At 46.8% G+C, this 14,500-nt stretch overlaps 1 protein-coding gene and 1 long non-coding RNA gene across 2 annotated transcripts in view; both read right to left on the reverse strand.

Annotated features, from left to right (window-relative positions):
• The window catches only part of LOC145877432 (EH domain-binding protein 1), a 47,154-nt gene extending 45,122 nt beyond the window's left edge, over positions 1 to 2,032 (reverse strand). The window contains exon 1 of the mRNA XM_082972896.1: positions 1,867 to 2,032. Coding sequence (XP_082829022.1) covers positions 1,867 to 1,924 — 58 coding nt within the window. The 5' untranslated portion in view covers positions 1,925 to 2,032. The remainder of the gene's footprint in view (positions 1 to 1,866) is intronic.
• A 504-nt stretch (positions 2,033 to 2,536) lies between these two features.
• On the reverse strand, positions 2,537 to 5,410 carry LOC145881664 (uncharacterized). Its single transcript, XR_014393241.1, has 3 exons — positions 4,428 to 5,410; positions 3,885 to 4,357; positions 2,537 to 3,811 (listed from the first exon to the last, which is right to left on the reverse strand). It is a non-coding gene; the product is annotated as an uncharacterized LOC145881664 (long non-coding RNA).
• Positions 5,411 to 14,500: the final 9,090 nt, after the last annotated feature.

The following is a 14,500-nucleotide window of genomic DNA, read 5'->3' on the forward strand; positions in this document are numbered from 1 at the left end:
TCCATCTTTCCCCGTCCTCTCTCTTTCCATCTTTCCCATCCTCTCTCTTTCCATCTTTCCCATCCTCTCTCTTTCCATCTTTCCCCGTCCTCTCTCTTTCCATCTTTCCCCGTCCTCTCTCTTTCCATCTTTCCCATCCTCTCTCTTTTCATCTTTCCCCATCCTCTCTCTTTTCATCTTTCCCCATCCTCTCTCTTTCCATCTTTCCCCATCCTCTCTCTTTCCATTTTCCCCCGTCCTCTCTCTTTCCATCTTTCCCCGTCCTCTCTCTTTCCATCTTTCCCCGTCCTCTCTCTTTCCATCTTTCCCATCCTCTCTCTTTCCATCTTTCCCCATCCTCTCTCTTTCCATCTTTCCCCATCCTCTCTCTTTCCATCTTTCCCCGTCCTCTCTCTTTCCATCTTTCCCATCCTCTCTCTTTCCATCTTTCCCATCCTCTCTCTTTCCATCTTTCCCCGTCCTCTCTCTTTCCATCTTTCCCCGTCCTCTCTCTTTCCATCTTTCCCATCCTCTCTCTTTCCATCTTTCCCCGTCCTCTCTCTTTCCATCTTTCCCCGTCCTCTCTCTTTCCATCTTTCCCATCCTCTCTCTTTCCATCTTTCCCCGTCCTCTCTCTTTCCATCTTTCCCCATCCTCTCTCTTTCCATCTTTCCCCATCCTCTCTCTTTCCATCTTTCCCCGTCCTCTCTCTTTCCATCTTTCCCATCCTCTCTCTTTCCATCTTTCCCCATCCTCTCTCTTTCCATCTTTCCCCGTCCTCTCTCTTTCCATCTTTCCCCGTCCTCTCTCTTTCCATCTTTCCCCGTCCTCTCTCTTTCCATCTTTCCCCGTCTCTCTTTTTCTCCGTCTATCTCTTTCTGTACAGCATCTGAATCAGAGGGATGAATAGTTATGAGAGAGACAGAGAAGACAGAGATAATAATTCGGCTGTCCCTTGACGCTGTGAGAAAGTGACATAATATTCTCCAAGCAGCATGATAAAGCTCGTTCCCTGCGCTGTCCAGTCACGCAGGCTGCTGTCTGTTCCTTCCCTCCGCACGGCAGCCATTACATTTCACCCTGACAACTAGACAAGAGGAGTCACAAACGGGGAGACGATTGAAAACAAATATCTATAGGAGTAATAACGGTCATTACCATAATAACATCTATTTACGGTGGAATGGAAAAGCGCACGGCGGGGAATTCACACCGTTGAATTTCAGACTCGATAGCTATGATTATAAATGAGTTTTGTTTCTCTCCTGAAAGGTAATTCAGCCTCACCAAGAGTACCGTTGATGAACCAATAATTACACCTGAATAAAGGAGAGGAAAGTCAAACCAATTTGAGCTGTAATCACAGGGTTGTGTGTGTGTGTGTGTGTTTGAGACCTACAGTAGTGATCAAATGGCATTTGTTTTTCCTGATGCATTTTGGGGGATTAGCGATAGCCCTTAGAGAGAAGGACTAATGGAAATGTCTCCACCAGTGAGTGCTTTCAGCTTACAATTTACTCTGTGTGTGTGTGTGTGTGTGTGTGTGTGTGTGTGTGTGTGTGTGTGTGTGTGTGTGTGTGTGTGTGTGTGTGTGTGTGTGTGTGTGTGTGTGTGTGTGTGTCAACATTCATGTGTAATTTCCCTGTGGTTAAATGCAGCACAGATGTCCTCCAGAGAAACACAGCATCCTGGGATGTTTAAAACACACTGAAGTAGAAAGACAATTTAAAGGAAAACAAGTTTGACTTAAAAACTGTGAACTGTTCTTCATTTGTGTTTCAACAATAATAATTATTTTTTTGAAATCTCAACCGACTGGACACGTGTCTATGCAAGTGTGTTTGCGGCTGGCTTTTAACATGTGCTCTGTGTGTGTGTGTGTCTAACCTCCAGTAGGAGTGGTTTTGCCTCTCCCTCGGTCAGCGGTCGTGTCGTAAAGGGGCATCTCTGTGATCTTGACCCCAGAGCGAGCCTCGGCGATGAGCTGTCTGGCCCTCTCCCTCAGCTGCCTCCGACGCTCCACATCCTTCTCCTACACACACACACACACACACACACACACACACACACACACACACACACACACACACACACACACACACACACACACACACACACACACACACACACACACACACACACACACACACACACACACACACACGTTTGCAGTTCTGATATGAAACCGAGTCAACTGAAGGAGGAAACACACACACCATATTAACACAACAACACTCACACCATATTAACACAACAACACTCACACCATATTAACACAACACTCACACCATATTAACACAACACTCACACCATATTAACACAACACTCACACACCATATTAACACAACAACACTCACACCATATTAACACAACACTCACACCATATTAACACAACACTCACACCATATTAACACAACACTCACACACCATATTAACACAACACTCACACACCATATAACACAACAACACTCACACACCATATTAACACAACAACCCTCACACACCATATTAACACAACACTTACACACCATATTAACCACAACACTCACCACACCATATTAACACAACAACCCTCACACACCATATTAACACAACAACCCTCACACACCATATTAACACAACAACCCTCACACACCATATTAACACAACACCACTCACACACCATATTAACACAACACCACTCACACACCATATTAACACAACAACCCTCACACACCATATTAACACAACAACCCTCACACACCATATTAACACAACAACCCTCACACACCATATTAACACAACAACACTCACACACCATATTAACACAACACTCACACACCATAGTAACACAACAACCCTCACACCATATAACACAACACTCACACACCATATTAACACAACACTCACACACCATATTAACACAACAACCCTCACACACCATATTAACACAACAACACTCACACACCATATTAACACAACACTCACACACCATATTAACACAACACTCACACACCATAGTAACACAACAACCCTCACACCATATTAACACAACACTCACACACCATATTAACACAACACTCACACACCATATTAACACAACAACACTCACACACCATATTAACACAACACTCACACACCATATTAACACAACAACCCTCACACACCATATTAACACAACAACCCTCACACACCATATTAACACAACAACACTCACACACCATATTAACACAACACTCACACACCATAGTAACACAACAACCCTCACACCATATTAACACAACACTCACACACCATATTAACACAACACTCACACACCATATTAACACAACAACCCTCACACACCATATTAACACAACAACACTCACACACCATATTAACACAACAACACTCACACACCATATTAACACAACAACACTCACACACCATATTAACACAACAACCCTCACACACCATATTAACACAACAACACTCACACACCATATTAACACAACACTCACACACCATATTAACACAACACTCACACACCATATTAACACAACACTCACACACCATATTAACACAACAACACTCACACACCATATTAACACAACACTCACACACCATATTAACACAACACTCACACACCATATTAACACAACAACCCTCACACACCATATTAACACAACAACCCTCACCCACCATATTAACACAACAACCCTCACACACCATATTAACACAACCCTCACACACCATATTAACACAACAACACTCACACACCATATTAACACAACAACCCTCACACCATATTAACACAACACTCACACACCATATTAACACAACAACCCTCACACACCATATTAACACAACAACACTCACACACCATATTAACACAACACTCACACACCATATTAACACAACACTCACACACCATATTAACACAACACCTCACACACCATATTAACACAACACTCACACACCATATTAACACAACAACACTCACACACCATATTAACACAACAACACTCACACACCATATTAACACAACACCTCACACACCATATTAACACAACGACCCTCACACACCATATTAACACAACGACACTCACACACCATATTAACACAACGACCCTCACACACCATATTAACACAACACTCACAACCATATTAACACAACAACCCTCACACACACCATATTAACACAACAACCATCACACACCATATTAACACAACAACCCTCACACACCATATTAACACAACAACCCTCACACACACCATATTAACACAACAACCCTCACACACCATATTAACACAACACCACTCACACACCATATTAACACAACACTCACACACCATATTAACACAACACTCACACCATATTAACACAACAACCCTCACACACCATATTAACACAACAACCCTCACACACCATATTAACACAACACTCACACACCATATTAACACAACACTCACACACCATATAACACAACCTCACACACCATATTAACACAACAACCCTCACACACCATATTAACACAACAACACTCACACACCATATTAACACAACACTCACACACCATATTAACACAACAACACTCACACACCATATTAACACAACAACACTCACACACCATATTAACACAACACTCACACCATATTAACACAACAACACTCACACCATATTAACACAACAACACTCACACCATATTAACACAACAACCCTCACACACCATATTAACACAACAACCCTCACACACCATATTAACACAACACCACTCACACACCATATTAACACAACACCACTCACACACCATATTAACACAACAACCCTCACACACCATATTAACACAACAACCCTCACACACCATATTAACACAACAACCCTCACACAACATATTAACACAACAACACTCACACACCATATTAACACAACACTCACACACCATATTACACAACAACACTCACACCATATTAACACAACAACCCTCACACACCATATTAACACAACAACCCTCACACACCATATTAACACAACAACCCTCACACACCATATTAACACAACAACCCTCACACACCATATTAACACAACACTCACACACCATATTAACACAACACTCACACACCATATTAACACAACACTCACACACCATATTAACACAACAACACTCAGACACCATATTAACACAACAACCCTCACACACCATATTAACACAACAACCCTCACACACCATATTAACACAACAACACTCACACACCATATTAACACAACCCTCACACACCATATTAACACAACAACACTCACACACCATATTAACACAACAACACTCACACACCATATTAACACAACAACACTCACACACCATATTAACACAACAACACTCACACACCATATTAACACAACACTCACACACCATATTAACACAACGACCCTCACACACCATATTAACACAACGACACTCACACACCATATTAACACAACAGTACCTCAGATCCACAACACGGCTAGCAGTACCACAGAACCACAACACGGCTAGCAGTACCTCAGAACCACAACACGGCTAGCAGTACCTCAGATCCACAACACGGCTAGCAGTACCACAGAACCACAACACGTCTAGCAGTACCTCAGAACCACAACACGGCTAGCAGTACCTCAGAACCACAACACGGCTAGCAGTACCTCAGAACCACAACACGTCTAGCAGTACCTCAGATCCACAACACGGCTAGCAGTACCACAGAACCACAACACGTCTAGCAGTACCTCAGAACCCACAACACGGCTAGCAGTACCTCAGAACCACAACACGGCTAGCAGTACCTCAGAACCACAACACGGCTAGCAGTACCTCAAACCACAACACGGCTAGTATTACCACAGAACCACAACACGGCTAGCAGTACCTCAGAACCACAACACGGCTAGCAATACCTCAGAACCACAACAGCGGCTAGTATTACCGCAGAACCACAACACGGCTAGCAGTACCTCAGAACCACAACACGGCTAGTATTACCACAGAACCACAACATGGCTAGCAGTACCTCAGAACCACAACACGGCTAGCAGCACCTCAGAACCACCACACGGCTAACAGTACCTCAGAACCATAACACGGCTAGCAGCACCTCAGAACCACAACACGGCTAGCAGCACCTCAGAACCACAACACGGCTAGCAGTACCTCAGAACCACAACACGGCTAGCAGTACCACAGAACCATCACACGGCTAGCAGTACCTCAGAACCACAACACGGCTAGCAGTACCACAGAACCACAACACGGCTAGCAATACCACAGAACCACAACACGGCTAGCAGTACCACAGAACCACACGGCTAGCAGTAAGTCAAAGTACACACACAACGGTGAGTTAAACGGATGGTTGGCTACACACACAACACGGCTAGCAGTACCACAGAACCACAACACGGCTAGCAGTACCACAGAACCACAACACGGCTAGCAGTACCTCAGAACCACAACACGTCTAGCAGATACCTCGGATCCACAACACGTCTAGCAGTACCTCAGATCCACAACACGGCTAGCAGTACCACAGAACCACAACACGGCTAGCAGTACCTCAGAACCACAACACGGCTAGCAGTACCTCAAGAACCACAACACGGCTAGCAGTACCTCAGAACCACAACACGGCTAGCAGTACCTCAGAACCACAACACGGCTAGTATTACCACAGAACCACAACACGGCTAGCAGTACCTCAGAACCACAACACGGCTAGCAGTACCTCAGAACCACAACACGGCTAGTATTACCGCAGAACCACAACACGGCTAGCAGTACCTCAGAACCACAACACGGCTAGTATTACCTCAGAACCACAACACGGCTAGCAGTACCTCAGAACCACAACACGGCTAGTATTACCACAGAACCACAACACGGCTAGCAGTACCTAGCAACCGCAACACGGCTAGCAGTACCTCAGAACCACAACACGGCTAGTATTACCGCAGAACCACAACACGGCTAGCAGTACCTCAGAACCACAACACGGCTAGTATTACCACAGAACCACAACATGGCTAGCAGTACCTCAGAACCACAACACGGCTAGCAGCACCTCAGAACCACCACACGGCTAGCAGTACCTCAGAACCATAACACGGCTAGCAGCACCTCAGAACCACAACACGGCTAGCAGCACCTCAGAACCACAACACGGCTAGCAGTACCTCAGAACCACAACACGGCTAGCAGTACCACAGAACCATCACACGGCTAGCAGTACCTCAGAACCACAACACGGCTAGCAGTACCACAGAACCACAACACGGCTAGCAATACCACAGACCACAACACGGCTAGCAGTACCACAGAACCACACGGCTAGCAGTAAGTCAAAAGTACACACACAACGGTGAGTTAAACGGATGGTTGGCTAACACACAACACGGCTAGCAGTACCACAGAACCACAACACGGCTAGCAGTACCACAGAACCACAACACGGCTAGCAGTACCTCAGAACCACAACACGTCTAGCAGTACCTCAGATCCACAACACGTCTAGCAGTACCTCAGATCCACAACACGGCTAGCAGTACCACAGAACCACAACACGGCTAGCAGTACCTCAGAACCACAACACGGCTAGCAGTACCTCAGAACCACAACACGGCTAGCAGTACCTCAGAACCACAACACGGCTCAGTCATTACCACAGAACCACAACACGGCTAGCAGTACCTCAGAACCACAACACGGCTAGCAGTACCTCAGAACCACAACACGGCTAGTATTACCGCAGAACCACAACACGGCTAGCAGTACCTCAGAACCACAACACGGCTAGTATTACCACAGAACCACAACATGGCTAGCAGTACCTCAGAACCACAACACGGCTAGCAGCACCTCAGAACCACCACACGGCTAGCAGTACCTCAGAACCATAACACGGCTAGCAGCACCTCAGAACCACAACACGGCTAGCAGCACCTCAGAACCACAACACGGCTAGCAGTACCTCAGAACCACAACACGGCTAGCAGTACCACAGAACCATCACACGGCTAGCAGTACCTCAGAACCACAACACGGCTAGCAGTACCACAGAACCACAACACGGCTAGCAATACCACAGAACCACAACACGGCTAGCAGTACCACAGAACCACACGGCTAGCAGTAAGTCAAAAGTACACACACAACGGTGAGTTAAACGGATGGTTGGCTAACACACAACACGGCTAGCAGTACCACAGAACCACAACACGGCTAGCAGTACCACAGAACCACAACACGGCTAGCAGTACCACAGAACCACAACACGGCTAGCAGTACCACAGAACCACACGGCTAGCAGTAAGTCAAAAGTACACACACAACGGTGAGTTAAACGGATGGTTGGCTAACACAGGACACAGGTGCTCTGAGGTCAGCTCTGAGTGACCTCATATCCCAACTGCCATGCTGGGCACTGACAGACACACACACACACACACACACACACACACAGGATCTTATCAATACACAGGTCAGCCAGCCCGCAGGGTTGAAACAGGCTACACCGCTCCACGTCACTCATTCAACACTCAGTGTGTATCTAACCCCGGCCAAGAGATCAGAGGAGAAAGGAGGAGAGAAAAGCAGAGCCATAGAGGGTGTGGCATTCATCTTTGACAGACCTGCCTTGGCTAAAAGACATGTGAAAAGACCCAGGCTGCAGTCCAATCGTGTAATTTTTACCCCCCTCAGCCCAGCCACTTTCCCTCAGGGGATCCCTGTTGAAACCGGATGCAGTTTGATTGCTATCTTAAGTGGTGGTCCAATTCACAAACGTTACACACCCCCCCCCCCCCGATTTAGCTCGAGGGAGCAAGTGAACTACTATCACTCGCGGGGTTGTTATGACCCACAATTCAATGCAAACTGTAGTCACGTGTCAAACTGCGGTGGCCGCGAAGTGTCCAATTTAATCAATGTGACTGCATTTTTTTATTTTACCTTTATTTAACTAGGCAAGTCAGTTAAGAACAAATTCTTATTTACAATGACAGCCTAGGAACAGTGGGTTAACTGCCTTGTTCAGGGGCAGAACGACAGATTTTTACCTTGTCAGCTCGGGGATTCGATCTTGCAACCTTTCGGTTACTAGTCCAACGCTCTAACGACTAGGCTACCTGCCGCCCCAGGCATGCGAGAGAAAAGTACTACTCTTGTATGCTAGCTAGCTAACAAATATATATAGACAACATTCATTTTAGAGGTGGCAAATGGGAATATGATGCTCAAAGTGTCTCAGACTCATCGTGAGGATCCTTTAAATGTAGCTAGCGAGCTAAAACACATTTTTGGGCGGAATTTTAAAATGTATTGGAACAAATAACCAAACGATAAAGCTAGCCAGGCAGCTATGGGTAACTATAGCTTACTACCTGACAGAGTGCCATGTTAGCTTGCTAGGTGCATAAATAGCTTTAGGTTGGTTATTATTAGGCACAACTTCCAAGCTTTCCAGGAAGGATGCTGCTTATCAGATCATCACTGTCCCTAGCTTGGACAGGAGGATTTGAAGGTACACTCAGATGTGACAATGTAACACGCCATTGAAGAATGGTATACACCACGGCCCCAGTCAAAACACTGAGCTCTCTCTCTCTCCCCCTCCACAGCCCCAGTCAAAACACTGAGCTCTCTCTCTCTCTCTCTCTCTCTCTCTCTCTCTCTCTCTCTCTCTCTCTCTCTCTCTCTCTCTCTCTCTCTCTCTCTCTCTCTCTCTCTCTCTCTCTCTCTCTCTCTCTCTCTCTCTCTCTCTCTCTCTCTCTCTCTCTCTCTCTCTCTCTCTCTCTCTCTCTCTCTCTCCCTCTCCTCCCTCCCTCCCTCCCTCCCTCCCTCCCTCCCTCCCTCCCTCCCTCTCTCTCCACAGCCCCAGTCAAAACACTGAGCTCTCTCTCTCTCCCTCTCCACAGCCCCAGTCAAAACACTGAGCTCTCTCCCTCCACAGCCCCAGTCAAAACACTGAGCATCGCTCTCTCTCTCCCTCCACAGCCCCAGTCAAAACAAAAGTCCCAAATGCCACCATATTGTCTATATAAACACTACATGAAAGTATTGCACTAAGTAGTTAATAGGGTGCCATTTGGGATGTTGCCTGGGACAACAACAAAAAACATGGTGGACTCAATAACCTAGGAGTGGCCTGTGAGGGGGTGGGAGGAGGAATGTTAGCGAGGGGGTGGGAGGAGGAATGTTAGCGTGGGGGGGTGGGAGGAGGAATGTTAGTGAGGGGGTTGGAGGAAGAATGTTAGCGTGGGGGGGGGTGGGAGGAGGAATGTTAGCGTGGGGGGGTGGGAGGAGGAATGTTAGCGAGGGGGGTGGGAGGAGGAATGTTAGCGAGGGGGGTGGGAGGAGGAATGTTAGCGTGGGGGGGTGGGAGGAGGAATGTTAGCGAGGGGGGTGGGAGGAGGAATGTTAGCGAGGGGGGTGGGAGGAGGAATGTTAGCGAGGGGGGTGGGAGGAGGAATGTTAGCGTGGGGGGGTGGGAGGAGGAATGTTAGCGAGGGGGGTGGGAGGAGGAATGTTAGCGAGGGGGTGGGAGGAGGAATGTTAGCGTGGGGGGGTGGGAGGAGGAATGTTAGCGAGGGGGGTGGGAGGAGGAATGTTAGCGAGGGGGGGTGGGAGGAGGAATGTTAGCGAGGGGGGTGGGAGGAGGAATGTTAGCGTGGGGGGGTGGGAGGAGGAATGTTAGCGAGGGGGGTGGGAGGAGGAATGTTAGCGTGGGGGGGTGGGAGGAGGAATGTTAGCGAGGGGGGTGGGAGGAGGAATGTTAGCGAGGGGGGTGGGAGGAGGAATGTTAGCGAGGGGGATGGGAGGAGATATGTTAGCGAGGGGGATGGGAGGAGGAATGTTAGCGAGGGGGTTGGGAGGAGAAATGTTAGCGAGGGGGTTGGGAGGAGGATTGTTAGCGAGGGGGGTTGGGAGGAGGAATGTTAGCGAGGGGGATGGGAGGAGACATGTTAGCGAGGGGGGTGGGAGGAGGAATGTTAGCGAGGGGGTTGGGAGGAGGAATGTTAGCGAGGGGGATGGGAGGAGGAATGTTAGCGAGGAGGATGGGAGGAGGAATGTTAGCGAGGGGGGTGGGAGGAGGAATGTTAGCGAGGGGGGTGGGAGGAGGAATGTTAGCGAGGGGGATGGGAGGAGGAATGTTAGCGAGGGGGATGGGAGGAGGAATGTTAGCGAGGGGGATGGGATGAGGAATGTTAGCGAGGGGGATGGGAGGAGGATTGTTAGCGAGGGGGTTGGGAGGAGGATTGTTAGCGAGGGGGATGGGAGGAGGATTGTTAGCGAGGGGGTTGGGAGGAGGATTGTTAGCGAGGGGGGTGGGAGGTGGAATGTTAGCGAGGGGGGTGGGAGGAGGAATGTTAGCGAGAGGGATGGGAGGAGGAATGTTAGCGAGGGGGTTAGGAGGAGGATTGTTAGCGAGGGGGTTGGGAGGAGGATTGTTAGCGAGGGGGATGGGAGGAGGATTGTTAGCGAGGGGGTTGGGAGGAGGATTGTTAGCGAGGGGGATGGGAGGAGGATTGTTAGCGAGGGGGTTGGGAGGAGGTTTGTTAGCGAGGGGGGTGGGAGGTGGAATGTTAGCGAGGGGGGTGGGAGGAGGAATGTTAGCGAGGGGGATGGGAGGAGGAATGTTAGCGAGGGGGATGGGAGGAGAAATGTTAGCGAGGGGGATGAGTATTTTGCTGAGTATTCTAGGGTTTTGACAAAGTTAAAGGGGCACCGTAGCAAATATCCCCTCAACCCAAACTGAATAGGAAAGATCGGCTTATCGTATTATTTCCAAGTTTAATTTGAGAGTTTACCCAAGAGAACTGTACCCCACCTCCACAACTCACCAAAATGGAAGGTTTAACTAATTATAAATTGCTGTTTGACAAGGAGTCATGAGGCAGTATTTTGTAGTGAGAGGGGGTGAAGAGGGATGGAGGACAGAGGTGAGGGGGATAGAGGGGGCAGACAAGCAGAAAGAATGCAGGGAACAACAGAGTCCTTGTTTCTGAAAGAGCTCCCAAGTCACTCTGTGTCTCAGGGTTGGAGGGCCCTTGTGTAACTCGCAAACACACACACGAAGATAAACACAGATACACACACCAGGGTTTCCGTTAGCTGGCAATTGACTGCTTTTGTCCCTTTTTTTTGCCGATAAATAAAAATTTTGCCGGCCGAAATGACCAGGAGAAGAAAGAAAATCCCATAGTGTTTTATTAATCTGACGGAAATACATATACCGTCATGCTTATCAGTCTATAGGTCATTTGCATAATTTAGCGGAATTAAATTGGCCTGTGTGTATTTTCATTGGTCATCATGTATCTTATTTATCCAACACAACTATCACACACGCACAGCATTCAGAGACTATTTTGAGGGGGATTTCTCCTGCATCTCCTCAGCTGGTTGCTGCTGGAGTAAAACATGCTTTTAATAAGCCCATTCATTGCGCCAAAATGCTAAATGCAATCACATGTTAAACACAGTTTTGGTGCACGATTAAAAATAGCTATTTTTATTTCTCAACTGGCAGTTGAAGCGTGCCTCCCATTCACCATTCAAGTGCAACAGGCTATGAGGCTCTGAGCGCTTCCTCCACAATGTGAGCTGGAGGCAGTATGCACTTTGAAAATACCTCATTGTTTGAAACCTGAATGTTTAATTTCATATTATGAAGCATGTCTTGCTTCAAAGTAGCCTGTACGCAGAATCTGACCGTGGAAACGTGGAGGCAAATATTTTATAAAGATTCATAGGCAGAGCGTGAGTTTCAAGTTTGGCGAAGCTTCAAATGTATCTTACCATTTCTACCGTTCCGATTTTCATATGCGCATTTTCGTGTTTCATTTCAATAATAATCTTCTCGTTTCTCAAAATCATTGTCACGTGGTTAATCATAAAAAATGTCAATTAAAATGCTTGAAATCTAAAATGTTAAAAGTCAAGATCACCAGTCTCTGACACATTGATACACAGTGATCCAGCCTCTGTCATATGGACACATTGATACACCGTGATCCATTGGCGGCTAATGAAATTAGCACATGGAACTCACAGCCTATGCTGCTGCAGCAGGACTATAACTTCCACTGCTCTTTCACACCGAGGATTGGTGATTAGAGGGGGAGATTGGTGGAAAGATGTTTCAAATAGCTTACTGTGAGGAACTGTAGTTTCAATATATTATCATTGTTAAAAAAAAAAAACACTTTCCTACATTTCCGTGCAGCAGGCCAGGTACTTCTCTACGGGCTCAGGCATGCGTGCGCTTCCTCAACATTATCAGGACAGAGAAAGCAGACGTGTACCCGTTTCCTCACATGGAGAACCCCAAACAAAAGACAACGAAAAACAAATGTACAAATCTCATAAATAATGGTTATTAAATCAACCCAATCTTGTTTCTCACAAGTGTAACAGGTTGTGAACTCTGCAAACAATGTTCCCACTCCGAGAATGAGAACTGTAAATTACTGTAATTAATAGACGCATTTACAGAAAATTAACTAACCAAATGATGGGGATTAATGGTACATTTACTACTGGTGACATATGTAATGAAGAATTGATACAAATAAACAATAAAAAGGCAAACAATTCACACAATGAATGCCATGAACTGGCGGGAGACAGCTGAGCCATTCTGGAGAGAGACTGGCCTATATCTTCACCACACACACCTGCCCTGCTGAGCCATTCTGGAGAGAGACTGGCCTATATCTTCACCACACACACCTGCCCTGCTGAGCCATTCTGGAGAGAGACTGGCCTATATCTTCACCACACACACCTGCCCTGCTGAGCCATTCTGGAGAGAGACTGGCCTATATCTTCACCACACACACCTGCCCTGCTGAGCCATTCTGGAGAGAGACTGGCCTATATCTTCACCACACACACCTGCCCTGCTGAGCCATTCTGGAGAGAGACTGGCCTATATCTTCACCACACACACCTGCCCTGCTGAGCCATTCTGGAGAGAGACTGGCCTATATCTTCACCACACACACCTGCCCTGCTGAGCCATTCTGGAGAGAGACTGGCCTATATCTTCACCACACACACCTGCCCTGCTGAGCCATTCTGGAGAGAGACTGGCCTATATCTTCACCCCCCCCCCTCCCATCTTAACATTTTAAATTATACACGACACATTATCTTTACACATATTTTAGATGCTTTACACTGACAGACACAACTCAATAATCAGCTAGACCTATGACCATGTACGCTGCCCAAATTGCGAGCTTCTGAAATAGGCCAACGGGCTTGTGATCTGAAACAATCCACAACTATTTTATTTAAAAGAAGCTAATGATCCTCTATTCCTCTGTGGCTCGGTCCAGCTTTCTGGTGAAGTCTTTTTGAAGGGGCTCTGTTTAGAATGCTGTTTTCACACAAATTGCATTTTGGCAAATGTTTGAAAACTACATTTGATTGTTTGCTTTATTACATGAGTTGAATGCTCTGTTCAGATGAATTACCGTCATCTAAATGTGATTGGCTGTTGTTCCGAGCACTGTGAGTGGACGGCCTAA

The sequence above is a fragment of the Salmo salar genome, chromosome 01 (assembly GCF_965601325.2).
Source record: "Salmo salar chromosome 01, fSalSal1, whole genome shotgun sequence".
NCBI classification, from domain to species: domain Eukaryota; kingdom Metazoa; phylum Chordata; class Actinopteri; order Salmoniformes; family Salmonidae; genus Salmo; species Salmo salar.